General features: G+C 51.1%; 1 protein-coding gene and 1 long non-coding RNA gene across 3 annotated transcripts; one reads left to right on the top strand and one right to left on the bottom strand.

The window, feature by feature from the left end:
* The first annotated feature begins 10688 nt into the window (after nucleotides 1-10688).
* Nucleotides 10689-16725, top strand: LOC123819109. 2 transcript variants are annotated; one of them, XR_006785776.1, is made up of 3 exons: nucleotides 10689-10737; nucleotides 14710-14811; nucleotides 16648-16725. It is a non-coding gene; the product is annotated as an uncharacterized LOC123819109 (long non-coding RNA). The 2 variants fall into 2 exon arrangements; XR_006785777.1 differs by having other exon boundaries at nucleotides 16651-16725.
* A 741-nt stretch (nucleotides 16726-17466) lies between these two features.
* Nucleotides 17467-21119, bottom strand: LOC123819038 (uncharacterized protein CXorf49 homolog). The gene is made up of 4 exons (XM_045839353.1): nucleotides 19881-21119; nucleotides 19512-19576; nucleotides 17628-17669; nucleotides 17467-17521 (listed from the first exon to the last, which is right to left on the bottom strand). The coding sequence occupies exons 1-4, from the start codon at nucleotides 21117-21119 to the stop codon at nucleotides 17467-17469; spliced, it is 1401 nt and encodes a 466-aa protein (XP_045695309.1).
* Nucleotides 21120-27145: the final 6026 nt, after the last annotated feature.

The raw sequence follows: 27145 nt of genomic DNA on the forward strand, positions 1-27145 counted from the left end.
CCTTTCTTCCTCTCTTCTTGTGGATTCCGACAATGCTTTCATCATTTCTCTTGATGGTGTCCCATAAGCCCTGTAATCTTTCTTTATTCATTTTTTCTTTTTAAAAAAGATTTTATTTATTTATTTTTAGACAGGGAAGGGAGGGAGAGAGAGAGAAACATCAATGTGCGGTTGCTGGGGGCCGTGGCCTGCAACCCAGGCATGTGCCCTGACTGGGAATCGAACCTGCGATGCTTTGGTTCGCAGCCCACGCTCAATCCACTAAGCTACGCCACTCAGGGCTTCTCCATTCATTTTCATTCTTTGTTCTTTGCGTGCCTCTGATTGGACAATTTCAGTGGATATTCCCCAGTATGTCACTGATTCCTTCTTCTGCTAGCTGTTAAAGCTTTCTGTTGAGTTGTTTGGTTCAGTCATTGTGTTGTTCAGCCCCCAAATTTCTGCTTGGTTCTTATTCTCAGTTTCTTGGTTGAACTTTCATTTTGTTCTTTTGTTGTTTTCCCGATACCATTGTATTGCTTATCTGTGTTCTCTCGTAGCTGTCTGTGAAACCCTAGAACCGTTATTTTGCATTCCCTGTCAGATCCATTCCTTGGACTGCCATTCCTTTGGGGCTACTTACTGGAGGTTTACCCTTTGCTTTAGTGGAGTCATCTTTCCCAGATCATTCAAGACTCTGGTAGCCTTGCATAGGTTTCTGTGTAGTTGAAGGAGCAATCATGTCTTCCAGACTCTAGGGACTGCCTTCAGTAAGGGAAGCCTTTTACCTGTGGGTTGGGGCACACTGGAGCATGGCATGGCCTGTGTATTGTGCTGCAGGGTACCAAGTGTGGGGGCACATAACAGCACCGGGTGCAGGGGTGTGTGATACCACGTCAGCTGAAGCCAGTGGGGTCCACAGCATCACCAAATGTGTGCTCTTGGCTGAGCACTGCAGGGGATCTGCAGTGGCTGCAAGGTCTGTTGGGGTCTTCAGTGGCATCTCCAGTTGTGGTGGCTAGGGACCAGAGCAAGCAGTGTTGATGGCAAGAGCCAGTGTTGTGCACACAGTCCACTGTGGGGGCCAGCTGCAGGTACTTTTGTAGTGGCAGGGGCCAGGTGCAGATACAGATAGTGATGGGGACTAGGGTGGGCAGCAATGGCTGGAGCCAACTCTGGGCTCACTGGTGGCTGCAGAGGCCCTGGCTGTCAGCATGCTCTTCCATGCCTGCACACTCTGTCTGTAGGCATGCACACTGCAGTGGAGGCTGGGGATGGGGTTCGGGCTGGGGGTGTGCAGGTGCACCAATGGAGGGTCTGGTGACAGCTGGGTATGCTGGTGCCAGCCAGGGACTGAAGGCAGGGCCTTATCTGGGCCCACAAGCAGGTGCAGAGACCCTGGCTGTTGGTGTGCTCCCCCTGTGGCTGCACACTCTCCCCCTGGGCATGCACACTGCAGTGGAGGCCAGACTTGGGCATCAGCCTGATGGTGTGCGGGTGCACAGCTGACAGGGCTATCCCTGACCAAAGGCATGGCAGTGAGGGTCTGCCAGCGGTCCTCTAGGCTGGCGTCCTGCACTCATGTAGCTGCTGAGGCCCCAGCTGGCTGCCAGCATGGCTCCCAGCATGGCTCCCAAGCTCTGGCAGGTGTGGAGGGGAGGGTATGTGAAGGGACTCGGGAAGCTGGCATCAGAAAATCCAAATACTGTCTTGGCTGGTGTGGCTCAGTGGATTGAGCACTGGCCTGTAAACCAAAGGGTCACTGGTTTGATTTGCTGTCAGGACACATGTCTGGATTGCTGGCCAGATCCCCCAGGGGGTGCTTGAGTGGCAACCACACATGGATGTTTCTCCCCTTCTCTTTCTCGCTCCATTCCCCTCTCCAAAAATAAATTAATAAAATCTTTTAGAAAAAGAGAATACAAATACCTTTCAGGGGGAAAGCTGGGTAAATATGCAGGGGGTTCATGGTTCTGGGGCTGGCCATTGCCTTCAACTGTAGTGAAATCTGCTGAGTATGTCTGCAAAGCAGGTCACTCCCTGACTGTGCCCATTGCATGTCTGCTAATAATGACCCCTGCGTTTCTTCTTGTTCCCAGCTGGGCCTATATGACTCCACTTTGCTGGTCTACATGGGAAGAGATGGAGCTGAGACCTTTGTGTGACATCCTGGAAGGCTGTTGGGGTGCTCCCCTGCTGAGGTGAGCAGAGTTCCTGGTGAGAGGAACTCTTTTTAGCCAGGGAGATTTCTCTGTGGTGCTGAATGATGCCTGCTGGGGAGATGGGATGATACAGGCCCAATGAAGCTGTTCTTCTCTTCTTGTGTCATCATCCCCAGGGCCTTTGTTCCACTGTGTTGCTAAGACTTCTGAAGTGGAGTCTAGAGCCCTCCAAGAGCTCGCTTTTTTTTTCCTTCTTTTTTTTTATTTTAATCTTTTTTCAGGGACAGCTCTTCACTTGTTGATCTCTGTAGGGTCATAGGAAATCTGGGACCTAATGCATCATCATTTTGGTCTGCTCTGATCCAGATTTTTTTGTATTTCTTTATGATTGAGTCTTGGTGGACTGTATGCTTCTAGGAATGTAACCATGTCCTCTGTGTTATCCAATGTATGGGCATATCATTGCACATTGTGGTCTGTCATGATCTTTTATATTTCTCAGGCATCCATTTTGATGTCTCCTCTTTTATTTCTGATTTGTGTTATTTCAGTCATCTCTAGTTTACTCTTAGTTAGCCTTGCTTAGGGTTTGTGAATTGTCCTTAGCTTTGGAAAAACCTAACTTTTACTTTTGTTCATGTTTCTTCACTCTTCCTTTACTCTGTTACTTATTTCTCCTCTAACTTTAATTGCCTTCTTTCTTCTACCTTTGGGTTAGTTTGTTTTTTTCAAATTCTCCGAGGTGTAATGTTAAGGTTTTTTATATCACTGTTTTTCTAATGTAGGTATTTATTGAATCTGAACTCCCCCCCATTGGTACCACTTTTGCTGCTTCTGATACATTTCAACATGTTGTGCTTCACTTTTCACTTGTTTCAACATACTCTCTGATTTCTCTTGACTTCTTTTTGTTCTTCAAGAGTCTAATTTTGACATTGCTGTGAATTTTTCAATTTTTGTTGAGACATAAATTTCCTGTTTCTAACCCCCTGCCTCTAGGAATGCTTAGACATCATAGGTCCAAAAGTATGATCCACAGCCACCTCCACCAACTCCCACATTTTCATATTCTGGACACCCTGCCTGTCGAAGGCGGGACTTCTGCATACTCACCACCCCCCAATGTGTTGGTGATGTAACGCTGCCCCCTTGATAAAGGTACATCCCACACTTGCTTTTGCTCCCCCCATGTGTTAAGGGCCTTGACCACAGTCACTACTGACTTACCCCCAACCACATGTTTCTCCTCAAGGGATGTTATCTTGGTCAGTTTTATTCACACACACACACACACACACACACACACACACACACACCCTACCTTGAGTGTTCTATCCACACCATCCCTCATTTGTGTATTAAACACCAGTCTCTTGGGAATGGAGTGTGGCAGAACCAGCCCCCAACCCTCTCAAATACAAGTGTGTCCTGAGTCCCAGGCCCGCACAGCTCTGGGTGCTGGGTGCTGGCTGAAGGAAGAAACCAATTCCCAGCAGTCAGTGAGGGGAAATTGAACAGAGTCACACTCAACCTTGTGTGACCTAAGAGGGGAGGATGGGAGACTGAACTGGGGGCTCAGAACTACCATTGCCATGAAAACCTGAGTCCCAGGCGGGTCCAAGTGTATTTGAAAGGCACCATTCAACAAGAGTGAGACCTACTAACTGCCTTCACCATAGACACTGGCCGCCTACTTTCCACAGGAAGGTGTGGAGATGACTAGGCTACAGGAGGAGCATTGGCTGGGGGAGGCCAGGAAGGTTGTGACCACTCCTTCTGGAACATGGCCACCACCTAGCACAAGACTGATTCCCTGACCTTTAACTGGAGACCAATGTGTGCCCTTTTTTCTCCATGATCCCTGAACCTTCCCCTTTGATCTAGAAGACCCTGCTCTGTGGCTTCTGCCTCCACCCCTCCATTGAATCCAAGAGAAGACCTGACTAGACTCATACCTGAGGATCAAAGGTGAGAGCTAAAGGGGAGGAAAATATCCCCCAGGTTCCTGGGTGAGTGTACATGTGCACATGGGCCCCAGAGGGAGGGAAGGACTCCGCAGTGACTGGTCCTGGGAACTAGGGAGAAGAGCTCAACTGGGCACTATTACACCTGTTGAATCACAGGTTCAGACAAGGCCACTGTGGGAAGCCCTGGGGGGAGATCAAGGATGTTCAGACAGCAATGTAGGGCAGATGGAACACCCACCCAGGAACAGATGACTGATGGCTAGAGGGACTGAACTCTGGAAGGGGGTCATGAGTTCCTGAAGGCAAGGGAAAATTCAGTGACAAATGTGATGAGACTCCAAATGCAGATGACAGCAGGACAGAGTCACAAGAGGGGCTACAGGGGGAAAAGCAGGAAATGTCAATGTGGCCAGGCAGAGCCACCCAGAGCCCAGGCCCAGGGCATCAGGTGGCCTGACTGCAGGGCTCCTATCACATGCTGGCCCCGAAGCCCTGCATGCAAAAAAGCCCACCACAGAATGTCAGGCCTACTGCTGTGCAAAGAGCTCTGAGATGGAGAAGCTCTAGGTCCTCCCAGCCCAGAATCCCACATCCACACACTCCACTTCTTTCGGAGACCACAGAATTTCAGGAGACTTTAATGTAAAAGTGTTGACAAACGAGGTGGTGAGGAATCAACAGAAGGAGTACGAGGAAGCCCTGGCTGAAGTGGAACAGGAAGAATCCAGCTTGGCCAGGGTTCCCCAGCTCCAGGGTACCAACTGCTGTTCTTGGCTGAAGGGTCTGGTTCCACCTGTCAAACAGGGCAGAGTCAGGAAGGAATGTCCCACCAGCACCAGCCCACAGCACTCCTCAACAGCCACCACTTTGGGGAAAGAGCATGGTGTGCATAACACTCACATTAATGTCTCAGGAGCTTCTCGATCCAGGGACTGCAAGGCCGCTGAAACACAGAGAGGCATAAGCAGTCATTCCAGAGGGAGGGATACTGAAGCCCATCCCCCCTTGTCCCTGGGACAAGGCGTCTTGCCCTGCAACAGAAACCCCCCTGCAGAACCCTACCCAAGGAGCCCTGGGCCTGACTCACTCCCCCCACCCCCCTGAATGGAAGGTGGACATGTTTTTCAAGCAGGACAACATGTGCCCAGGAGTGCTCAAGCTTGGGGGGCATATCAGAACCACTCAGAACTTGTCAGACAAACAAGACCCACAGAGGCCATACCCAGCAGTATTGAAGGGAAAATCAGAGAGGCAGCATCTCTAGACGTCCTAGGGAAGGAGAGCTCTAGGACTGGTTGGGGGCTGCCACAGTGTGCTTGCATTCTGAGCCACACTTTTCCTCCTTGTCCAGAAAACTGGCTGCGCATGCATAGCAGGCTCCAGGGCCAAGCTGCTTGGTTCACCTCCCCACAGGAATGTTGGTCCCTGGGACGTGCAGCCCGCACCCTCCCCATGGTAAGTCTGCTGGTGGCCCTGACTCAGGCCATGCCAGATGTTCCTCATACCACAGTGTTGTTTCAAGCAGCTTATTTCCTTCTGTAGATGGCAGCACTAGGCCAAGAGACAAAAGAGAAAGAGAAATGATTAGCATACTCAGGCCTCCTCTCCTCTGGACACCCCTTCTTCCCATCTAGGGGGCAAGATCTGCTAGGGCTCCTCAGTGGAAAAGGAGGCATGTACCCTCCGTGAGGTACGGGGTGGTGGTGGTGAGGAGTTTGGGGTGGGAGATGAGTCACTAACCCAGAGACAGATCCCATAGTCTAGGTTGGGCCTGCATTTCTAGGAGCCAGAGGAAGCATTACCCAAGGACAACCCTCTGCTCCAAGTGGTTGCTGTGGCTGTGGTTTTTGCAACCTTTTTGGTCTTCGAGGTTCTTCAAGAAGGTCAAGATCACCTGAGAGGGAAAGAACACAAAATACAGCTTCCAAAGCTCCCAGGGAGGAAAGGGCTTAGCAGAGTCTAAGGTGAGGCAGCATCTCCCTCTGCTGGCAGAAAGTTGCCCCTGCCCTACCCAGTACCTCCACGTTTCTCTCTGGGCCCCCTTCCCTGTGTCCCAGGGGCAGCCCACCCAGGACTGTGGCCCCCAAAACTGTGTGTGGCTCTGGGTTGGACACTTGCAGAGCTGCAGTCACAACCAGCCCCTGGGAGACGAGGCCCTGTGGCCCAACAGGACTTATCAGAAAAGGCCCTGTTCTGCTGAAACTCAAGGTCTGGAGTTGCAGTTTGCGACACTGCCACAAATGACCCCTGCACATAAATCTCACACAGGAGATGAGGTGACTTGGGTCCAGGCCTATTGACACCCTGTTTTCTATAGGAGAAACTGTCTGGCTAGGGAGGGAGGGAGGGAGAAGGCTGAGGTCATGGCAGAGCCACAGCCATAGGTAGAGGCAGAGGCAGACATTTCCCTCCTTGTCTTCTGTCCTCTCCACTCCCAGCAAACTCATGGGACTCACTGGAAGGTGCGGGCCCACTGGCCAAGACTTCTTCCCCAAGCAGTGCCAAGGGCTCTGAGTGTGCCAGATCCTGGGTGTGTCTGTTGTTCATGGTGCCAGTGCCTCTTGGTCCATGATGCCCACAAGGAAAGGGTAGTCTCTGCCCTTGTGTCAGAGACTGAAACAAAAAGTCCCCATTGATTTGAACTCAGGATGTGTACACATGGGTGAGTGTGGGCTTGTGTGTGCTTATGTGTGTGTAGGGGCTGGGGTGGGGCAGGGGAGAGGAAAGGCAGTTCCGAGACTGAGCTCCTCAGCACATCCTCCCTCAGGCAGCCCTGGGCCAGGAGGCAGAGCTGAGCTGGAGAGAACAGTGGGGTGCAGAGAAAGCAGGCCCCCTGCAAGGGAGGCTGGGGAGTACCTATGAGGTAGGAGTCAGGCAGCTGATGCATCCATATACCTAACTTTTGCAGCCCAAACTTTGAAAGTGTCCCTGATCCTAATCCACTGTCCCAGCCATGCCTGCCATCTTGGCCACTCTCTGGTGGATGAGGCTAGGAAACTGACCATTTGTGCAGTATGTTGCCCACGACACAAGCAGTGCTGTCTTAAGGTTTGCCATTCTAAAACCACCCTGATCGGGCATTCTAATGATGGAGGGCACCCAATAACAACCTCCGAGTAACAGACAGAGGACACATAGGTAAAGATGTGCAGGGCTGGGCAGGAGAAGGATGGGAACCAGGGAGGAGCATGGCCTGATACTCACTTGGCTCTCTGGGAATCCATCTTTTTTCTCTTCCTTATCTTCTTCTCCCACCACAGGCCTGGACACCCTCCTCCTCCATGTCATTGACTTTGGCCCTGTGCCAGTGGGCTTGGACTCTTTGGTTTCAAAAGGGACCAAAGAATGCCTCCTGCCCCTCCCAGGCAGCAGCACATCGGAGATCGGGGGAAAGGTGGCTGGATCCTCCAGACCTCCTGAGTCTCTCTGCCACCAGGGAGGAAAGAAACTCCCAGGAGCAACTTCTATGGCCCGCCACTGAGATGTCTTCTGCTTGGACACTTTCCTTGGATTGGCCTTGGGCAGGCCACCTGCAACAGCAACTAAGGGCAGGTAGCTGGGCCTGCCCTCAGCCTTCCCCCTGATCATACTCTCTGGTTTCTTAGAGGGCACTTCTGGATCATCAATACCCTGCCTTTCCACACCTGAAGTGAGTCGTTGTGGAGTGGACAGGCAAGGGCCCCGCATGAGGAGGAACTTCTGCCTGATGTCGGTTCTTGAGTGACCGGGTGTGTCATTGGAGCTGGTGGGTTTGGCCTGGCCTCCTTCATCCTGAGAAATGATCAACCTTATCAGGCGCATCTCACTGACCTCATCCGGTGACTTGGAGACGGGCCACAGGGAGAAATCTGCCCCTTCCTCAAATGGATGCTGGTAACTACCACTGGCTTTCGACGTACACCTAGCACATTTTGGGGAGCTTTCCCAGGACAGGCCTCCCTTAGGCTCTCTGAGGTGGAACGGGGCGCCAGAGGCCAACTGCAGTCCCTCCAAGCCATAGGTCACCATGCCTGTACCACTGGGAGCAGGCTCTGGGTCCAACCACATGGTGGACACTCCCCTGTCACAGGGCTCTTGGGAGGGGCTCCTGTGAACACCCTGGGTATCTCCCTCAGTCAGCCCCTCTGGAATTCCCATTAGAGACCTCGAGTGTCCCCTCTAAGTCAGCCAGAGATCCCATTTGGCCTTTGCAGTCCTGCTGCTCTAGCCCTCCTGCTTCCATCACATGCTGTTGGGCCAGGAAGCCCTCGGGGTGTGGGAACCCGCCCTCGCCTGCAACCTCACCCTCGCCCTCGCCCTCGCCCTCGCCCTCGCCCTCGCCCTCACCCTTGTCCCCACCCTCGCTGCTCGGTGGTGACCCCAAAGGAAGGTCTACTGTGCCGGCCCTCTCCCTGCACTCTGAGTCTACCTCTGCGCTCGATACAGATCCCTCGTCTTCGTCGGGTGAGCTCATGTTGCCAAGTGTGAAAACTTCAGCTTCTGCTGAGACAGTTACCCGGTCAAGGTGGCCTTGGCGGGACAGTCCGCTGGCTGGCAGCAGGAGCACTGAGCCTTCTGAGGAAGCTGCGTGTCGGTTGCCACAGGCAACGCATGACTTGTCACGCAACAATGGGCGTGTTCCACTCACCTTTGACACCAGGCTGAAGCCCATTTATTGGTCTAAAACCCGCTGCCAATCAGCATGCCCCTTGTATGCACATGCCTCAAGGCACTAGCCAATAGGGCGAGGGTCTCTGGTTGGCCCAGAAGCCTCCCGCTACATCAGATGCGGGAAGCAGGTCTGAATCTGGCAGTGGAGTCCGGTATCCTGGGGCTCTCTTCCCATCATATCCTGTCCGGCCTCCTCTGACCAGGCACCTTCTTCCCAACTAGAATCGCAACACTGAGCATCAGATACCCATGCACAAAGCAGGGAGATGGGTCCACCTTGTGGTGGCGGGCGCAACACTTGTGAGGGTGGGACCTCCAGATGAAGAAGCACTTCAGGCCCTGGCTGGCATGGCTCAGTGGTTTGAGCGCGGGCTGCGAACCAGTGTTGCAGGTTCGATTCTCAGGGGTACATGCCTGGGTTGCAGGCCGTGACCCCCCAGCAACCGCACATTGATGTTTCTCTCTCTCTCTCTTTCTCCCTCCCTTCCCTCTCTAAAAAAAATAAATAAATAAAATCTTAGAAATTCATGCCCCAATGGTTGTTGCTCAGTGGGTAGAGTGTCATCCTGCAAATTGAAAGGGCACTGGTTGGATTTCGGGTCAGGGCACATGCCTGGCAGGCCAGGTCCCCCGTTGGGAGTGTGCTAGAGGAAACTAATCAATGTTTCTTTAGCACACATTGATATTTCTCTCTTTCTCCCTCCCTTCCCCTCACTGTAAAAATACATAAATCTCTTTTTTTAAAGAAAGATACATGCCAAATATTTAGGGATGAGGTACTGATCATAATGTCTTCAAGTAAGTTAAATTACTTAACAAAACAATTAGAGAGGGAGGAAGGAAGGGAGAGAGAGAGAGAGAGACAAATGACTTGACAAACCACGGAGAGAGACACACAAATGAGTTAACAAACCACAGAGAAAGAGAGAGAGAGAGAGAGAGAGAGAGAGGTGAAAAAATGATTAATAATCAGCGAATCCAGGTGAAGTGTATATGGGTGTTATGGCTATTCTCTTGCACCTATCTGCAAAGCCAAATTAAAATGTGGGGAGGAAGAGCATGTTACAGACCATTTTATTTCAATCTGAAACCTAGAAAAAGGTGACCAATGTTTGGAAAAACATAACCTGCACAAAATGACTGAGGAAGGAATAGGTAAGCTACATCATTCCATAACCATAAAAATATATGTCGAAGGTCAAAACACTTTTCACAAAACTCCAGTCTTCCCCACTGAGTTCTGACATACAGCCCAGGCATAAATATTTTCAATTTGACACAAACTCTTGGAAAAAAGTAGGAAAGGAGGGACCATCCTTAATTCCTTTTGCCAAGAAGGTAACCTTCATACTGAGTCCTGTCACAGACAGTTTGAAAAAGTAAAACCGTGGGTCAACCACACACTCATGACATGGATGCAAGAATCAGAAACACAATATGAGCAGACAGGATCCTACATGGCATAGGAAGGAAAGTACATAATATACAATGACTGAAGTGGATTCATCTGAGGAATACAAAGTTGATCGAACTTCGGTGAATGAAGTAACAAAACATTCCACATGATCAGATTGCAGGAGAGAATTATGATATCATCATCAGAAAAAATAGTAAGTATAAATATGCAGTTGTGATGTACTTTTTACAATTTCACTTAAAGTTGGGGATTACTGAGGCATAATTTACACACAGGGTTTTCTGAGTCCTCATAAATGCATATTGTCACAGAGTCACCACCACCACCAAAATATAGAACATTTTCTTCACCCCCAAATTCCTCCCTTCTCTCAACCCCCAGACCCCAACAACCACCAGTGTGCATCTGTCCCTACAGGCTGGCTTTCTCAGAATGCCCTGTGATGGACTCCTGCAGGATGTGGACTTTTCCATTCGGCTTCCTTCCCAGAAGGGGGACTTCTGGAGGTGCAATGCACCTTTTCTTCCATTGGGTCCTGTTACACGGCTTGATCACTTCACAGGTATTTGTCTAATTGTAGGCGTATGCCTTCTACAGTGGTGTATATGTAGAGTGTGTTTTACCAAGGTAGTCAATTTCTCATGTCAGGTCATTTATCCTTGATAACTTTGGAGGGGTTATTTAGGAAAGAGCAATTGTTACCCTTTCAAAAGACACGAATGCTTATTGGAAAGGTCAGACAGCAGTAACCCTCAGGAGGACTAATGCTGGGCCCGTGATTGGCCTGGAGCAAAAGGAGGGCTCGAGAGCTACTGGCATGTTCTCCGTCTTCATGGGAGTGGTAGTTACCAGGATTCCCACATTGTATGAGCACAGCTACATGCAGCATCCTGCAGTCACGCTAATGGTGGCCCCTGGAAGCAGGCAGGTACAGTGCGCATGGCCACCCCCAGCAGCCCCAGTGGGCCCGGCTGGACCTGGAAAATGCGGGGGAGAGTCAGTCCGCCACAGTCAGCTGAGCAGCAACCTTTATTGCTTCTGTAATCTGGTGGGGGGGAGTGGTGCTGCTGGGGGGGGGGGGGTGTGTGCCCTCCTGTTGTAGTTGAACCTTGATTGCTCTTGGCACATCTGTGGTTGGGATGGGCCCTCGGGTTGACTGGCTGTGATGAATGGCCAATACTACAGGTGATGAGGTGTTGTGTGGGGGAGGACCTCACAGAGTGGGATTTGTTATAGTGGGGCTCTGGTGCCTACCCAGTGCACCCTCTGGTTGTGTCGTCTGTGGAGCTCATGGGGCAGTGCTCTGAAGCCTGATACTGGGCATGTTGGCTGCAGGACATCTTGGGAGGGGGTCCAGTGCAGGCCAAGGTCAGCCATGGCCTGTGCTGGCCTAGGGCCAGAAGGTAGGACCTACAACGTGCTCTGTGGTTGGTAGTTGCTGGTGCTGGGCTTGAAGGTGCCTGGCAGAGGCTATGCTGTGAACCGAGGATGACCACCACTAGTGCCAGGCTTGCAGCCACTTGGTGAGGTGTACGGGGCAAGCTGAAGCTGGAGGTTTGTGGACCTTTGAGAGATTTTGGGAAATTCTGCAGCACGGGCTGCGGCCGTCCACTTGTGTGGAACAGCCATGGAGAGAGGTCTAGGCATGTGAGTTGGGTGTGGCACGGTCCTAAGGAATTACCAGGGTTGGGTGAGCGGTGTTAGTCAAGTTAATGGAGACTCGGATTTGATACCCATCTTCCCCTGCGAGCCATGTGGGGGAAGGGCTCAACAAAGGAACATCCCTGCCTGCCAGCACTTCCGCCTAGCCCGCTGGCTGTGAGCCATCAGCAAAGATCGGAAGTCCCTGACCGCACCTCGGTCCGAGAGAAAGCTGCCCTTTCAGCCCTTGTGCTGCAGCCAGATGACCCAGTTCCTCCCGTAAGTCCCACAGGTGCTTTGCAAGCTCTGTGGAGCTTAGGACCAGTGTTTCTGAGCCATTGGATCTGTGTTCAGAGTCCCTGCCCTTGAAGGGGACTCCTATAGGTACAGCAGCTCTTCATCTCACCAGGATGGAGTCCCTGCTGATTTTCACAGCCAGATGTTGGGGAGATTCCTCTTCCCGGCACTGGCACTCTGGGGTGGTGAGCCCAGCGTGGGTCTGGGACCCCTTGCACCTCAGGAGAGACCTCTGCCGCCGAGATACCCCTCCCAATTCTCAACCACCATGCACGGCTGTGGGACCACCCCCATTCCCTATCTCTGCCCCTCCTGCCAGTCTCCAGGTGGCTTTTTGATAACCTTCGTTACAGGAGTTAGGTTCACATAGTCTTCAGGTGGTTCTCAATGGTGGCTGTTCTATCAATCAGTTGTAATTGTGCTGTGGCTGTAGGGGAAGGCCAGCACAACATTACCTACTCTGCCATCCTGATTATGGCTACGGCCCTTATTTATTTGAATAAACTTCCTCCCCCTTTCTTCCTCTCTTCTTGTGGATTCCGACAATGCTTTCATCATTTCTCTTGATGGTGTCCCATAAGCCCTGTAATCTTTCTTTATTCATTTTTTCTTTTTTAAAAAAAGATTTTATTTATTTATTTTTAGACAGGGAAGGGAGGGAGAGAGAGAGAAACATCAATGTGCGGTTGCTGGGGGCCGTGGCCTGCAACCCAGGCATGTGCCCTGACTGGGAATCGAACCTGCGATGCTTTGGTTCGCAGCCCACGCTCAATCCACTAAGCTACGCCACTCAGGGCTTCTCCATTCATTTTCATTCTTTGTTCTTTGCGTGCCTCTGATTGGACAATTTCAGTGGATATTCCCCAGTATGTCACTGATTCCTTCTTCTGCTAGCTGTTAAAGCTTTCTGTTGAGTTGTTTGGTTCAGTCATTGTGTTGTTCAGCCCCCAAATTTCTGCTTGGTTCTTATTCTCAGTTTCTTGGTTGAACTTTCATTTTGTTCTTTTGTTGTTTTCCCGATACCATTGTATTGCTTATCTGTGTTCTCTCGTAGCTGTCTGTGAAACCCTAGAACCGTTATTTTGCATTCCCTGTCAGATCCATTCCTTGGACTGCCATTCCTTTGGGGCTACTTACTGGAGGTTTACCCTTTGCTTTAGTGGAGTCATCTTTCCCAGATCATTCAAGACTCTGGTAGCCTTGCATAGGTTTCTGTGTAGTTGAAGGAGCAATCATGTCTTCCAGACTCTAGGGACTGCCTTCAGTAAGGGAAGCCTTTTACCTGTGGGTTGGGGCACACTGGAGCATGGCATGGCCTGTGTATTGTGCTGCAGGGTACCAAGTGTGGGGGCACATAACAGCACCGGGTGCAGGGGTGTGTGATACCACGTCAGCTGAAGCCAGTGGGGTCCACAGCATCACCAAATGTGTGCTCTTGGCTGAGCACTGCAGGGGATCTGCAGTGGCTGCAAGGTCTGTTGGGGTCTTCAGTGGCATCTCCAGTTGTGGTGGCTAGGGACCAGAGCAAGCAGTGTTGATGGCAAGAGCCAGTGTTGTGCACACAGTCCACTGTGGGGGCCAGCTGCAGGTACTTTTGTAGTGGCAGGGGCCAGGTGCAGATACAGATAGTGATGGGGACTAGGGTGGGCAGCAATGGCTGGAGCCAACTCTGGGCTCACTGGTGGCTGCAGAGGCCCTGGCTGTCAGCATGCTCTTCCATGCCTGCACACTCTGTCTGTAGGCATGCACACTGCAGTGGAGGCTGGGGATGGGGGTTCGGGCTGGGGGTGTGCAGGTGCACCAATGGAGGGTCTGGTGACAGCTGGGTATGCTGGTGCCAGCCAGGGACTGAAGGCAGGGCCTTATCTGGGCCCACAAGCAGGTGCAGAGACCCTGGCTGTTGGTGTGCTCCCCTGTGGCTGCACACTCTCCCCCTGGGCATGCACACTGCAGTGGAGGCCAGACTTGGGCATCAGCCTGATGGTGTGCGGGTGCACAGCTGACAGGGCTATCCCTGACCAAAGGCATGGCAGTGAGGGTCTGCCAGCGGTCCTCTAGGCTGGCGTCCTGCACTCATGTAGCTGCTGAGGCCCCCAGCTGGCTGCCAGCATGGCTCCCAGCATGGCTCCCAAGCTCTGGCAGGTGTGGAGGGGAGGGTATGTGAAGGGACTCGGGAAGCTGGCATCAGAAAATCCAAATACTGTCTTGGCTGGTGTGGCTCAGTGGATTGAGCACTGGCCTGTAAACCAAAGGGTCACTGGTTTGATTTGCTGTCAGGACACATGTCTGGATTGCTGGCCAGATCCCCCAGGGGGTGCTTGAGTGGCAACCACACATGGATGTTTCTCCCCTTCTCTTTCTCGCTCCATTCCCCTCTCCAAAAAATAAATTAATAAAATCTTTTAGAAAAAAGAGAATACAAATACCTTTCAGGGGGAAAGCTGGGTAAATATGCAGGGGGTTCATGGTTCTGGGGCTGGCCATTGCCTTCAACTGTAGTGAAATCTGCTGAGTATGTCTGCAAAGCAGGTCACTCCCTGACTGTGCCCATTGCATGTCTGCTAATAATGACCCCTGCGTTTCTTCTTGTTCCCAGCTGGGCCTATATGACTCCACTTTGCTGGTCTACATGGGAAGAGATGGAGCTGAGACCTTTGTGTGACATCCTGGAAGGCTGTTGGGGTGCTCCCCTGCTGAGGTGAGCAGAGTTCCTGGTGAGAGGAACTCTTTTTAGCCGGGAGATTTCTCTGTGGTGCTGAATGATGCCTGCTGGGGAGATGGGATGATACAGGCCCAATGAAGCTGTTCTTCTCTTCTTGTGTCATCATCCCCAGGGCCTTTGTTCCACTGTGTTGCTAAGACTTCTGAAGTGGAGTCTAGAGCCCTCCAAGAGCTCGCTTTTTTTTTCCTTCTTTTTTTTTATTTTAATCTTTTTTCAGGGACAGCTCTTCACTTGTTGATCTCTGTAGGGTCATAGGAAATCTGGGACCTAATGCATCATCATTTTGGTCTGCTCTGATCCAGATTTTTTGTATTTCTTTATGATTGAGTCTTGGTGGACTGTATGCTTCTAGGAATGTAACCATGTCCTCTGTGTTATCCAATGTATGGGCATATCATTGCACATTGTGGTCTGTCATGATCTTTTATATTTCTCAGGCATCCATTTTGATGTCTCCTCTTTTATTTCTGATTTGTGTTATTTCAGTCATCTCTAGTTTACTCTTAGTTAGCCTTGCTTAGGGTTTGTGAATTGTCCTTAGCTTTGGAAAAACCTAACTTTTACTTTTGTTCATGTTTCTTCACTCTTCCTTTACTCTGTTACTTATTTCTCCTCTAACTTTAATTGCCTTCTTTCTTCTACCTTTGGGTTAGTTTGTTTTTTCAAATTCTCCGAGGTGTAATGTTAAGGTTTTTTATATCACTGTTTTCTAATGTAGGTATTTATTGAATCTGAACTCCCCCCATTGGTACCACTTTTGCTGCTTCTGATACATTTCAACATGTTGTGCTTCACTTTTCACTTGTTTCAACATACTCTCTGATTTCTCTTGACTTCTTTTTGTTCTTCAAGAGTCTAATTTTGACATTGCTGTGAATTTTTCAATTTTTGTTGAGACATAAATTTCCTGTTTCTAACCCCCTGCCTCTAGGAATGCTTAGACATCATAGGTCCAAAAAGTATGATCCACAGCCACCTCCACCAACTCCCACATTTTCATATTCTGGACACCCTGCCTGTCGAAGGCGGGACTTCTGCATACTCACCACCCCCAATGTGTTGGTGATGTAACGCTGCCCCCTTGATAAAGGTACATCCCACACTTGCTTTTGCTCCCCCCATGTGTTAAGGGCCTTGACCACAGTCACTACTGACTTACCCCCAACCACATGTTTCTCCTCAAGGGATGTTATCTTGGTCAGTTTTATTCACACACACACACACACACACACACACACACACACACCCTACCTTGAGTGTTCTATCCACACCATCCCTCATTTGTGTATTAAACACCAGTCTCTTGGGAATGGAGTGTGGCAGAACCAGCCCCCAACCCTCTCAAATACAAGTGTGTCCTGAGTCCCAGGCCCGCACAGCTCTGGGTGCTGGGTGCTGGCTGAAGGAAGAAACCAATTCCCAGCAGTCAGTGAGGGGAAATTGAACAGAGTCACACTCAACCTTGTGTGACCTAAGAGGGGAGGATGGGAGACTGAACTGGGGCTCAGAACTACCATTGCCATGAAAACCTGAGTCCCAGGCGGGTCCAAGTGTATTTGAAAGGCACCATTCAACAAGAGTGAGACCTACTAACTGCCTTCACCATAGACACTGGCCGCCTACTTTCCACAGGAAGGTGTGGAGATGACTAGGCTACAGGAGGAGCATTGGCTGGGGAGGCCAGGAAGGTTGTGACCACTCCTTCTGGAACATGGCCACCACCTAGCACAAGACTGATTCCCTGACCTTTAACTGGAGACCAATGTGTGCCCTTTTTTCTCCATGATCCCTGAACCTTCCCCTTTGATCTAGAAGACCCTGCTCTGTGGCTTCTGCCTCCACCCCTCCATTGAATCCAAGAGAAGACCTGACTAGACTCATACCTGAGGATCAAAGGTGAGAGCTAAAGGGGAGGAAAATATCCCCCAGGTTCCTGGGTGAGTGTACATGTGCACATGGGCCCCAGAGGGAGGGAAGGACTCCGCAGTGACTGGTCCTGGGAACTAGGGAGAAGAGCTCAACTGGGCACTATTACACCTGTTGAATCACAGGTTCAGACAAGGCCACTGTGGGAAGCCCTGGGGGAGATCAAGGATGTTCAGACAGCAATGTAGGGCAGATGGAACACCCACCGGGGAACAGATGACTGATGGGTAGAGGGACTGAACTCTGGAAGGGGGTCATGAGTTCCTGAAGGCAAGGGAAAATTCAGTGACAAATGTGATAAGACTTCAAATGCGGATGACAGCAGGGCAAAGCAACAAGAGGGGCTATAGGGGAAAGGCAGGAAATGTCAATGTGGCCAGGCAGAGCCACCCAGAGCCCAGGCCCAGGGCATCAGGTGGCCTGACTGCAGGGCTCCTATCACATGCTGGCCCCGAAGCCCTGCATGCAAAAAGCCCACCACAGAATGCCAGGCCTACTGCTGTGCAAAGAGGTCTGAGATGGAGAAGCTTTAGGTCCTCCCAGCCCAGAATCCCACGTCCACATGCTCCACTTCTATCAGAGACCACAAGATTTCAGAAAAACTTTAATGTAAAACGCTAACAAACAGGATGGGGAGGATGCAAAATAAGGGAGCGCAGAAGCACTGCCTGAAGGCAAACAGGAGGGAACCAGCTTGGCCACAGCTCAAGGGGTACAACGGTACCAACTGCTCTTCTTGCAGGAAGGAGCTAGGTTCCACCTGTCAAACAGAGCAGAATCAGGGAGGAACGTCCACCCAGAGCCAGCCCACAGCACTCTTCAACAGCCATGACTGTGCGGAAGGGGATGATGTGTGTAATACTCACTTCAAGATTTCGGGAACTGGTGGGCCAGGTCCTGCATGGCCACTGAAACACAGAGAGGCATAAGCAGTCATTCCAGAGGAAGGGATACTGAAGCCCATCCCCCTTGTCCCTGGGACAAGGTCCCTCGCCCTGCAACAGAAACCCCCTGCAGAACCCTACCCAAGGAGCCCTGGGCCTGACTCACTTCCCCACAACCTGAATTCAAGGTGGACATGTTTGCCAGGCAGGACAACATGTGCCCAGGAGTGCTCAAGCTTGTGGGCATATCAGAACCACTCAGAACTTGTCAGACAAACAAGACCCACAGAGGCCATACCCAGCAGTATTGAAGGGAAAATCAGAGAGGCAGCATCTCTACACATCCTAGGGAAGGAGAGCTCTAGGACAGGTTGGGGCTGGCACAGTGTGCTTGCATTCTGAGCCACACTTTCCTCCTTGTCCAGAAAACTGGCTGTGCATGCACAGCAGGCTCAAGGGCCAGGCCTGGTGGGTTCGTCTCCCCACAGGAATGTCCATCCCTAGGGTCTGCATCCCTCATCCTCCCCAAGGTAAGACTGCCCATGTCCCTGACCCAGGCAAAGGCTACAGGGTCCTCATACCAATTTGCTCTCTCAGGGCATTTAGTCCTCTCTGGAGCTCTTCCAACTGGCCAGCAGACACAAGAGAAAGGGAAATGATTAGCACACTGAGGCCTCCTCTCCCTTCAATGCCCCTCCCCCCACCTGGGAGCCTAGACTAGTTCTGGCTCCTCAGTGGAAAAGGAGGCACATGCCTTCCATAAGGTATGGGGTGGTGATGGTGAGGTGTTGGGGTTGGGGGACGGGTCACTTTAACACAGACACTGATCTCATCGACTATTTTGGTCTGCATTTCTAGGAACTAGAGGAAGCATTACCCGAGGAAAAGCCCGTGCTAGAGGTGTTTGCTGTGTCTGTGGGTGCTCCAGCCTTTCAGGTCTTGGGAGTTCCTCAGGAGGTTCCAGGTCACCTGAGAGGGAAAGAACACAAAATCCAGCTTCCAAAGCTTCCAGGGAGGAAGAAAGTGCTTCGGAGGTTCTAACGAGAGGCAGCACCACCCTCTGCCGGCAACAAGGTGGCCCCGTTGTGTCCAGCACCTCCCTGCCTCTCTCTGGGCCCCCCTGCCCTGTGTCCCAGGGGTAGCCCACCTAGGACTGTGGTCCCCAAAACTGTGTGGCTCTGGGTTGGACACTTGAAGAGTTGCAGTCACAACCAGCCCGTGGGAGACGAGCCCTGTGGCCCAACAGGACTTCTCAGAAAAGGCCCTGTTCTGCTGAAACTCTAGGTCTGGAGTTGCAGTTTGTGACACTGCCACAAATGACCCCTGCATATGAATCTCACACAGGAGATGAGGTGACTTGGGTTCCGCCCTATTGACACCCTGTTTACTGTGGGAGAAGTTCTCAGGCGAGGCAGGGAGAGAGGGAGAAAGCTGAGACCCTAGCAGAGCCAGAGCCAGACCGAGAGCCAGATGTCTCCTTCCTGGTCCTCTGTCCCCTCCACTCCCAGCAAACTCATGGGACTCACTGGAAGGTGCGGGCCCACTGGCCAAGACTTCTTCTTTGCTCAGCGCCAAGGGCTCCAACTGTGCCGGATCCTGGGTGTGTCTGTTGCTCACAGCGCCAGTGTCGGATTCTCCACCATACCCACAAGGAAACGAATGTGTCTGCCCTTGTGTCGGAGACTGAAACAAAAAGTCCCTGTTGATTTGAACTCCGGATGTGTGTATGTGGGTGAGTGTGGGACAGTCTGTGCTTTTGTGTGTGTAGGGGCTGGGGTGGGGCAGGGGAGAGAGAAGGCAGTTCCGAGACTGAGCTCCTCAGCACATCCTCCCTCAGGCAGCCCTGGGCCAGGAGGCAGAGCTGACCTGGAGAGAACAGTGGGGGTGCAGAGGAAGCCCAGGCCCCCCTGCAAGGGGAGGCTGGGGAGTACCTGTGAGGTAGGAGTCAGGCAGCTGACAGGTCTAACCATTAAAGCTTTGTTTCCCAAATTTTGCAGGGGTCCCCTCCAAATCACCTGTCCCAGCCTTCCCTTCCATCCAGCCCCTCTCTGGTGGAGGAGGCTGGGAATCTTGCCAGTTGTGTAGTATGTTGCCCAGCACACTCAGAGTGGTGTCCTACAGACTGCCCTGCTGAAAGTAATGACAACCCTGAGGGACAGACAGAGGGAGCAGAGGCACAGAGGCAGGGGTGGGCAGAAGGGTGGGAAGCAGGGAGAAGCATGGCCTCATACTCACTTCGCTCTCTGGGAACGGTTCTCTGCCCGGCTCCTCAGCGTCTCCTTCTCCCACCACTGGCTCGGACCCACTGTTCCTCTGGGCCACAGACTCCTGCCCAGCGCCAGTGGGCTTGGACTCTTTGGTTCCAATAGGGGCCAAGGCATGACTATTGTCCGTCCCAAACAGCGGAACACCACCAATCCAAGAGGAGGTGGCTGGATCCTGGGGAGCTCCTGAACCTCTCTGGCCCGGCATATGAAAGAAACCTTCGAGGACAACTTTGGTGGCCCTCTCCAGGGCTGTCACCTCCTGGGCCACGTTCCCTCTAGGAGTGGCCTTGGGCAGCTCACCTGCAGCAGCCACTAAGGGCAGGTAGCTGGGCCCACTCCCAGCCTCTCCCCAGGGGACACTGAGTGGTTCCTCAGAGGACACTTCCGGGTCCCTAACAGCCTGCCCTGCCTCGCCCGAAGACAGTGTTTGGGGCACAAAGGACAGGCAAGGACCTGGCAAGGGAAGGAACTTCTCCCTGGCAGAGCTGCTCCAGGGACTGCGTGTGTCACTGAGGCTTTCGAGTTTGGCCCAGCCCCCTCCTTTCTGACGAATACTCCCCCCTGTGAGCTGCATCTCACTGAACTGGCCAGACAACTCAGACTCAGACCACGGCAAGCTCTCCAGGCCTTCCTCGAAGGCACGCTGGCGATCCACACTGGCTTTGGACCTATACCTCACCCCTTGCTTAGGGCTTCCCCGGACGCAGTCTCCTTCAGGCCCCCTGAAGTGGAACGAGACGCCCGGGGATATCTGCGATCCCAGCCAGCCATGGGCCCTCGTGCCTCTACCCCTGGGACCTGGCTCTGGCTCCAACCACACAGTGGACACATCTCTGTCCCTGCTCTCTGGGAACAGGCTTCTGCGGGAACCCCAGCCAGCTCGGGTGGGCAGCCGCTGCGGGAGGGGCATTGCAACCGTATTGCCAAATAAGGCCCAAGTGGCGCCCTCAGAGTCGGCCGGGGAACCACTTCTGCCTTCCCAGCCCTGGGCCACCTGTCCTGCCACTTCCATCACATGCTGGTCGCCCATGAAGCCCTCGGGGTCTGGGAACTGGCCCTCGCCCTCACCCTGGCCCTGGTGCTCAACCTCGCCTTCTCTGTTCTGCGGCAACTCCAAAGCAAAGCCTACTGCGCCGGCCCTCTGTCCGCTCTCTGGATCCAACCCCTCCCTGGAAACAGATCCCTCGTCCTCGTTCAGGGAGCTCATGCTGCTAGAACCCGAAAGTCCAGCTTCTGCCGAGACAATTACCCTGGGCAAGGTGGCCTTGGCGGGAGAGTCTGCTGGCGGGCGGCAGGAACACCGAACCGTCTGCGGAAGCCAGCGGTCTGGAACCTCAGGGAACTCCCCAGTCCAACCGCTGGAATGTGTGACGTCCCAGCGCCTTTGGCGCCAGGATGCGGCCCGCTCATTGGCCCGCCGCCCCAGCCCAATCAGCACATCCCTTGTATGCAGGCCTGTCGAAGCCCTGGCCAATAACCTGCAGGGTCTCTGGGGGTCTCAAATCCCGCCAACGCGGTGGCCGTTGGCGGCAGATCTGGCGGATGAATTCCAGGGTGGTGGGATGTCCTCGCATCACTTCCGGTCCCGCCTTCCTTGGCCAGGCACCTGCTTTCCAGGTGGAGTTGCAACACTGAGCCTCAGATTCCCGTTCACAAAGCGAGGTGAGGAGGAGACCTGTCTGGTGGCGGGCGGAGGACAAGCATGTAGCACACAAATGGTCTGCCCGTCATTATTCAAAAATTGGACTTCTCACCCAATGGGTGAAGGGGCCCCAGAAACCCGGGGTGGGCCTACTTTTTCTTAAAGGGCCAGAGAGCGAAAAGTGGTCATATTGACTGGCTGTAGGGTGCCTACCACCACTCAATTACCGTTATGAGGTGTGACCTAATCAGGCAGTGGCTAGGTGCTCAGGAAACTCCTGGCGGGGCGGGCCGGGTCGGTTTAGTGAATGGGCTGGGGTTTGCCCCGCTCTCTCAGCATGTCCCCATTCTGAGTCCATTCAAAGAAGAAGGAATCCCGAAGGCCGGTACACATGGCAAAAGATGCTCGCCGTCATTGATCCTGGTGATGTGAACTGAAACTATATTTCGATTTTCACACACCAGGTTTGCAACCATTCCCAATATGGGAGAGATGAGGAGCGAATCAGTGCTTTGCCCTCTGCTGAGGCAGTGTGGCAGGGCGGCCCACATAGGGGTGAGATTTGGCGGGCTTGTGCTGCGACACAAAAGACCCATTTGCTAGGGTAATTTGACAGGATTGAGGAAGAGCAACTTAAGCAACACGTACTGCGTGCCTCGCGCTGTTCTCCATAAGCACTAACACATCCTCACGACAGTCCTAGGAGTGAAGTGCCCAGTGTTGGTGCCCTCTGAAGGGTGAGGAAAGATGCAGCGGGAGGTTAAGCCACTGGGCCAAGGTCACTGGCTTGTTGAGATCAGCAGTAGGATTGAAACCAGACAGTCCTGCTCCAGAGCCCTTGCCTTGAGTGGAAAACCTTAACACTGCAAAAGCGCCCATTTCCTCTATGACCCAGCAAGTCCTCTGACAGGTACATCTTGTGGGACACGCTGGTGCAGGTAGTGTAGCAGGACACGTGCACAAGGGTGCTGGTGATGGGAGACACTGGAAACACTGTAAAGTCCCATCAGCAAGGAAATGGGTGAATGCAACGTGGCATATGCATCCACTAGATTAAAACGCTACAGTCAAAGCAACGCGGGAGACTGTGTCCTAGATTTCAAGGTCATACAGCATGTTGCACTAGTATGGACAGGTTACACTTTTGTAATTTTAAAGAAACCCTACTCAATCCGATATAATGTGTGAGAATATATCTCGGGTGTACATACAGACTCGTTTTAAAGGTGTGAATGGATGCAGAGCCAAGGCTTTGCAGTGGGCAGGCTGAACAGGCCACTCGCTGTCTGTCAAATTTTCCTGAACCGCCCTGCTCCCAGCTTCCTTGAGCCAATCAGTCCTGGCACTCTCTTGGTTTCTAGAAGGCCTCAAGGGTCAGAATTTCCACAGGCTTCTGCCACCTAACACCTACTGCCACAGCACTCCCCCCATTCCTTCCATGTTTCTCCCTCTCTTTCCCATTCAGACTCCTCTGTCCTTCCAGCCACCTCTCCCTCCTGCATCCTACTCCACATGACTTCCAAGAGAGGCCTGGGGTGTGTGAACATCTGTTGCTAGGGGGCTGGATGGAGAAGTCTATGGGGCAGGGAGACTGGGTGCACTCGGAAGTTTTGCTCATACTCCTGAAGTGTGGCCCCTCTGCCCCCCACAATCCCTGCCTGTGTGCAGATACCGCCCTCCCCCACTTGTCCCAGGGAGTTTTAAAGACATGGTGTGTTATTTCATATGTGCTAAAATAGACAGTAAAGGACAGAGAAAACTCTGTACCCACCGCTGTCCTAGGAAACATTCCCCCATCCATGCAGGGCAAGCCTCTGACATCCCTCTCACCATTTCCCTTTTCTCCCCCCCTTCCCTCCCTCTCTCCTCCATAGAGAGAATCCTAAAACTTCTTCACACCTCCTCCACTTTCTTTAGCCCTGAGGCTCTACTGCCTCCTCTTCCCCTGCATTTTATTTGTCTTCAATAGGGTTGCTAATCACTCCTAACCCCACCCCCCACCTGGGGCTCTGCAGGATGGTGGTATTGGTTTTGACCTTCTATCTTAGCCTGGGGTGCGGCCAGAATCAGAGGATTCAGTTGGCTTTACCCACCTGGATGACTCTTTCCTCACAGACCAATGACACTGTGGGCATCATTGTGCCGACCTCCGAGTCCATAACTTTCAATGATCAAAGTTGGGGGCTGGGTAAATGACCACTGTTGATCCAGAGCATGGGCCAGCTTACTGGAATGAGACTCTGCCCCCAGCTCCTTTTATTTCCAGTGCCTCATAAGTGCATACTAACAGGCCCTCCATCACAACACTCTGGGCCTCCAGGATTGATGTCAGCTTAGACCCTGTGTTCAGCAGTCCTGTCAACGTCTGGGTATTCACCCAGCCCCAGTGTACTGTCACCTGAGCCGCTGAGGAAGCTGCTATGAACATTTGCGTGCAGGTGTTTCGTGAATGTTGGTTTTCATTCCTCTTGGGTATATATCTAGAGTTCGTTCGCTGGATGGAACACAAGGGAAGCATGTTTTTAACTTTGTAAGAGACTTACAAACTGTTTCCCAGAAAGTCTATACCCTTTTACATTCTCCCCAAGAATGCATGAGAGTCCCACTGGTTCCTCATTCCCTGTGGCCCTTCCCATTCCCTGTATTTGTTTTTTTTTAAGCCATGCTTATAGGTAAGTTGTGGTATTTCACTGTGGCTTTGATTTGTGTTTCCGTAATGATGAATAAGTTTGAACATCTTCTCAATAGCTTCCTGGCCATGCATTCTCTTCTTTAGCACAGCGTCTGTTCAATTTTTTTGCTCATTATTCATTGAGTTGTTTCATTTCATATTATTGAAGGTTGAATATTCTTTACCCCTTTCAGGTACAAATCTTTCATAAGTGTGTTTTGCAAATATTGTCTCCCAATCTGTGAGTTGTGTCTCCATTTTCATTTTCTTAAAAACATATTTTCTAATTTTCTGTAATTTTTAAATTATTTTATTTTCCTCTTACGCATTGCGTTCAACACTAATTTGTATTAGTTTCAGGTTTAGAGCATATAGGCTATTAAAAATACCTCTTGAGATATGTAGTTTACTTAATACATGTTTAACTCATTGATAGCATCCAAATGAGAGGGTGACATCAAAAGATGGTGCAACAGGAAGGCCCAGACACACTCCTTCCCCCCACACAGACATTAGCAAGAATGACACATGCACCAATCCCCTTTGTGAGAAATCCAGAAACCAGTTAAGAGGACTCTGCACCCCTTTGGAGTGAGAAACCAACTACAGTGATCCCTCACCTATAGCAGGAGTTATGTTCCAGAGACCCCCGCCATAGGTGAAAATCCTCAAAGTAGCGGCATTATATTTATTTTATTATTTATATAGTTTTTAAGACTTTATAAACCCTTCCCACACTCCTACAAGCCTTTCCCACACTCTTATGAACACTTCATATGCTCTTAAACACTTTCTACACTCTTAAACCTATGTAATTTTAACAACATATAAAATTCTATATGGGTACCCACCAGTGAAGTATACAGTTGTCCCTCACTATATTGCAGTTCACCTATTGTGGCTTCACTGTATTGTGGGTTTTTTAAAACAACTGTACATTGAAACCAATGGTAAACTTCATGGCTATCATTTGCCAAAGTCATTTCCCAAATGCCTCAAGTAGTATTTTATCCATGGTTCCTGCTCCCGGTTCAGAGAAGTTCAGAATATTAGAGCTAGAAGAACTCTCAGAGAAATGTCACAGGCCAACTCTTGGAGAGTGTATAGTGAGCAATCTGAGAGCTCCAGGGACAGTGCCATGTCAAGGCCACAGACAGTCCATGGCTGTGCCTCCTCAGCCTCCCTTTGTCTTTCAGCGGTACTGAAGCACTTCCACCTCTTCGCATTCAGGCCTCTTGTGAGTGGATATTGAATGGTACGGCTTCTTCCCAACCTCCTGACTAGTTTGAAGCACCAACATCTATCCCATTTGCTGTCCATCACAGCTAGAGCTTTGTTAACCCACATGAACACCCCAGGTGAAGAAGCACTGCTCTCTTTACCCTGTCCACAGGACCTGTGATGTGCTGGGGTCACCCTGGATAGTTGACCTACCAGGCCTAATAGACATCAAAGTAAGGTAGGGCAAACACTAGATGAGGAATCTGGGGACCTGGCTCTCTCCTAACCTGCTGAAAACCACTTCCCCATTTTGAACCTCTGTGTTCTCCATCTGTGCAAAGAGGAAGGTGGCCTGGAACACTGGTTTTCAACCTGAGGTCTAGGAACTTCCTGAAATTGTGTGCAAAAAGTACGGGAGGTGATGCAGACAGTCTCCTTAAAAGGGTGTACAAGCTTTCATCAGCTTCTCAAAGGAATCTTGTTATGGACTTAACAGCGTTGCACTAAAATTGCTACATTGAAGCCCTAACCCTCAAGAAGACTGTTTTTTGGAGATAAGGCCTTTAGGGAGGTAATTAAGAATAAACAAGGTCATAAGAGTGGGTCCCTAATCTGATAGGACTGGTGTCCTTACAACAAGAGAGAGACACCACATGTCCGTGTCTCTCTCTCCCCATGGGCACACAGGAAATGCTATGTGAGGACACAAGAGAAGCTGGCCATTACCAAGCAAAGAGGAGCACACTCAGCAGCAATGCAATTTAGTGGCACCTTGACCTTAGACCTCTAGTACCCAGAATTATGAGAAAATAAATTTCTGTTGCTTAAGCCACCCAGCCTGTGGTACTTTGTGTTGGCAGCTGGAACAGACTAACACAGGTTCCATAGCCCAAAAAAGATTCAGAGCTGCTGGAAACCCATTCTGGACATTCATGCTTTAGTGCAACTTGACTCTATAAAATTTGCACATTTCTTGAGCTTATAACCTTTTATATACATATTTAACATAGTTGTGATTATAGTGTACATGCAAATTTGTTTTCCTTTTTCTGCTCAGAACTGTGCAGTATATTTATTCTTGCAACATGCTTCATTTTCTACTATTTGCACAGCTGAGGTTTAGATCTACATAAATGCATAGACCAGAGTTTAGATCCTGATTCCACCACCTACCCGCTGTTTCCTTTTGGGAAAGTTATCACACTTGAAGAGGTTATCATATGAGACACCATCTATGTTGCTTGCAGAGTTCAAGGTCCTACTTGGAAATGAAAACCTGAGATCCCAGGCATGCTGTACACACTGCATCAAGGCTGGACACACATGCCAACAAATCTCCAGAGTTCCCTCTGAGCTGAGTGGCCATTGAAATGTTGTTATCCCTTAGAGAATTACATTCTTAATCTTGCCATAACAAATTACTACAAATTGAGTGGCTGGAAAAGTACACTGGTTTCTTGCAGTATACTCCTGGAGGGCAGGCTAAGACACAGAAACCACTGGGCTAATGTCCAGGTGTCAGGAGGGTAGCGTGTTCTTCTGGAGGCTCTAGAAGAAAGCAATTTCACCATCCTTCCAGCTGTAGGAGATGCCTGCATTCTTTGGCTCACGGCTGCCTTCTTTCAACTTCCAAGCCAGTGTTGTAGGATCAAATCCTGCTCATAGCTGATCATCACGGTCTATACTCCTACCTCCCTCT

This window comes from Phyllostomus hastatus, unplaced genomic scaffold (genome assembly GCF_019186645.2).
Source record: "Phyllostomus hastatus isolate PE091 unplaced genomic scaffold, TTU_PhHast_1.1 phas_contig_30, whole genome shotgun sequence".
Taxonomy (NCBI): Eukaryota; Metazoa; Chordata; class Mammalia; order Chiroptera; family Phyllostomidae; genus Phyllostomus; species Phyllostomus hastatus.

Excerpts from the sequence above, each read along its gene's own strand:
- LOC123819038 (XM_045839353.1), bottom strand. The coding sequence starts at position 21,119 with ATGAGCTCCCTGAACGAGGACGAGGGATCTGTTTCCAGGGAGGGGTTG. Across the intron at positions 19,577-19,880 it reads AACCGTTCCCAGAGAGCGAA|GTACTCCCCAGCCTCCCCTT; the intron begins GTGAGTATGAGG and ends CCTACCTCACAG. Across the intron at positions 17,522-17,627 it reads CCAGTTCCCGAAATCTTGAA|GTGGAACCTAGCTCCTTCCT; the intron begins GTGAGTATTACA and ends TCTGTTTGACAG.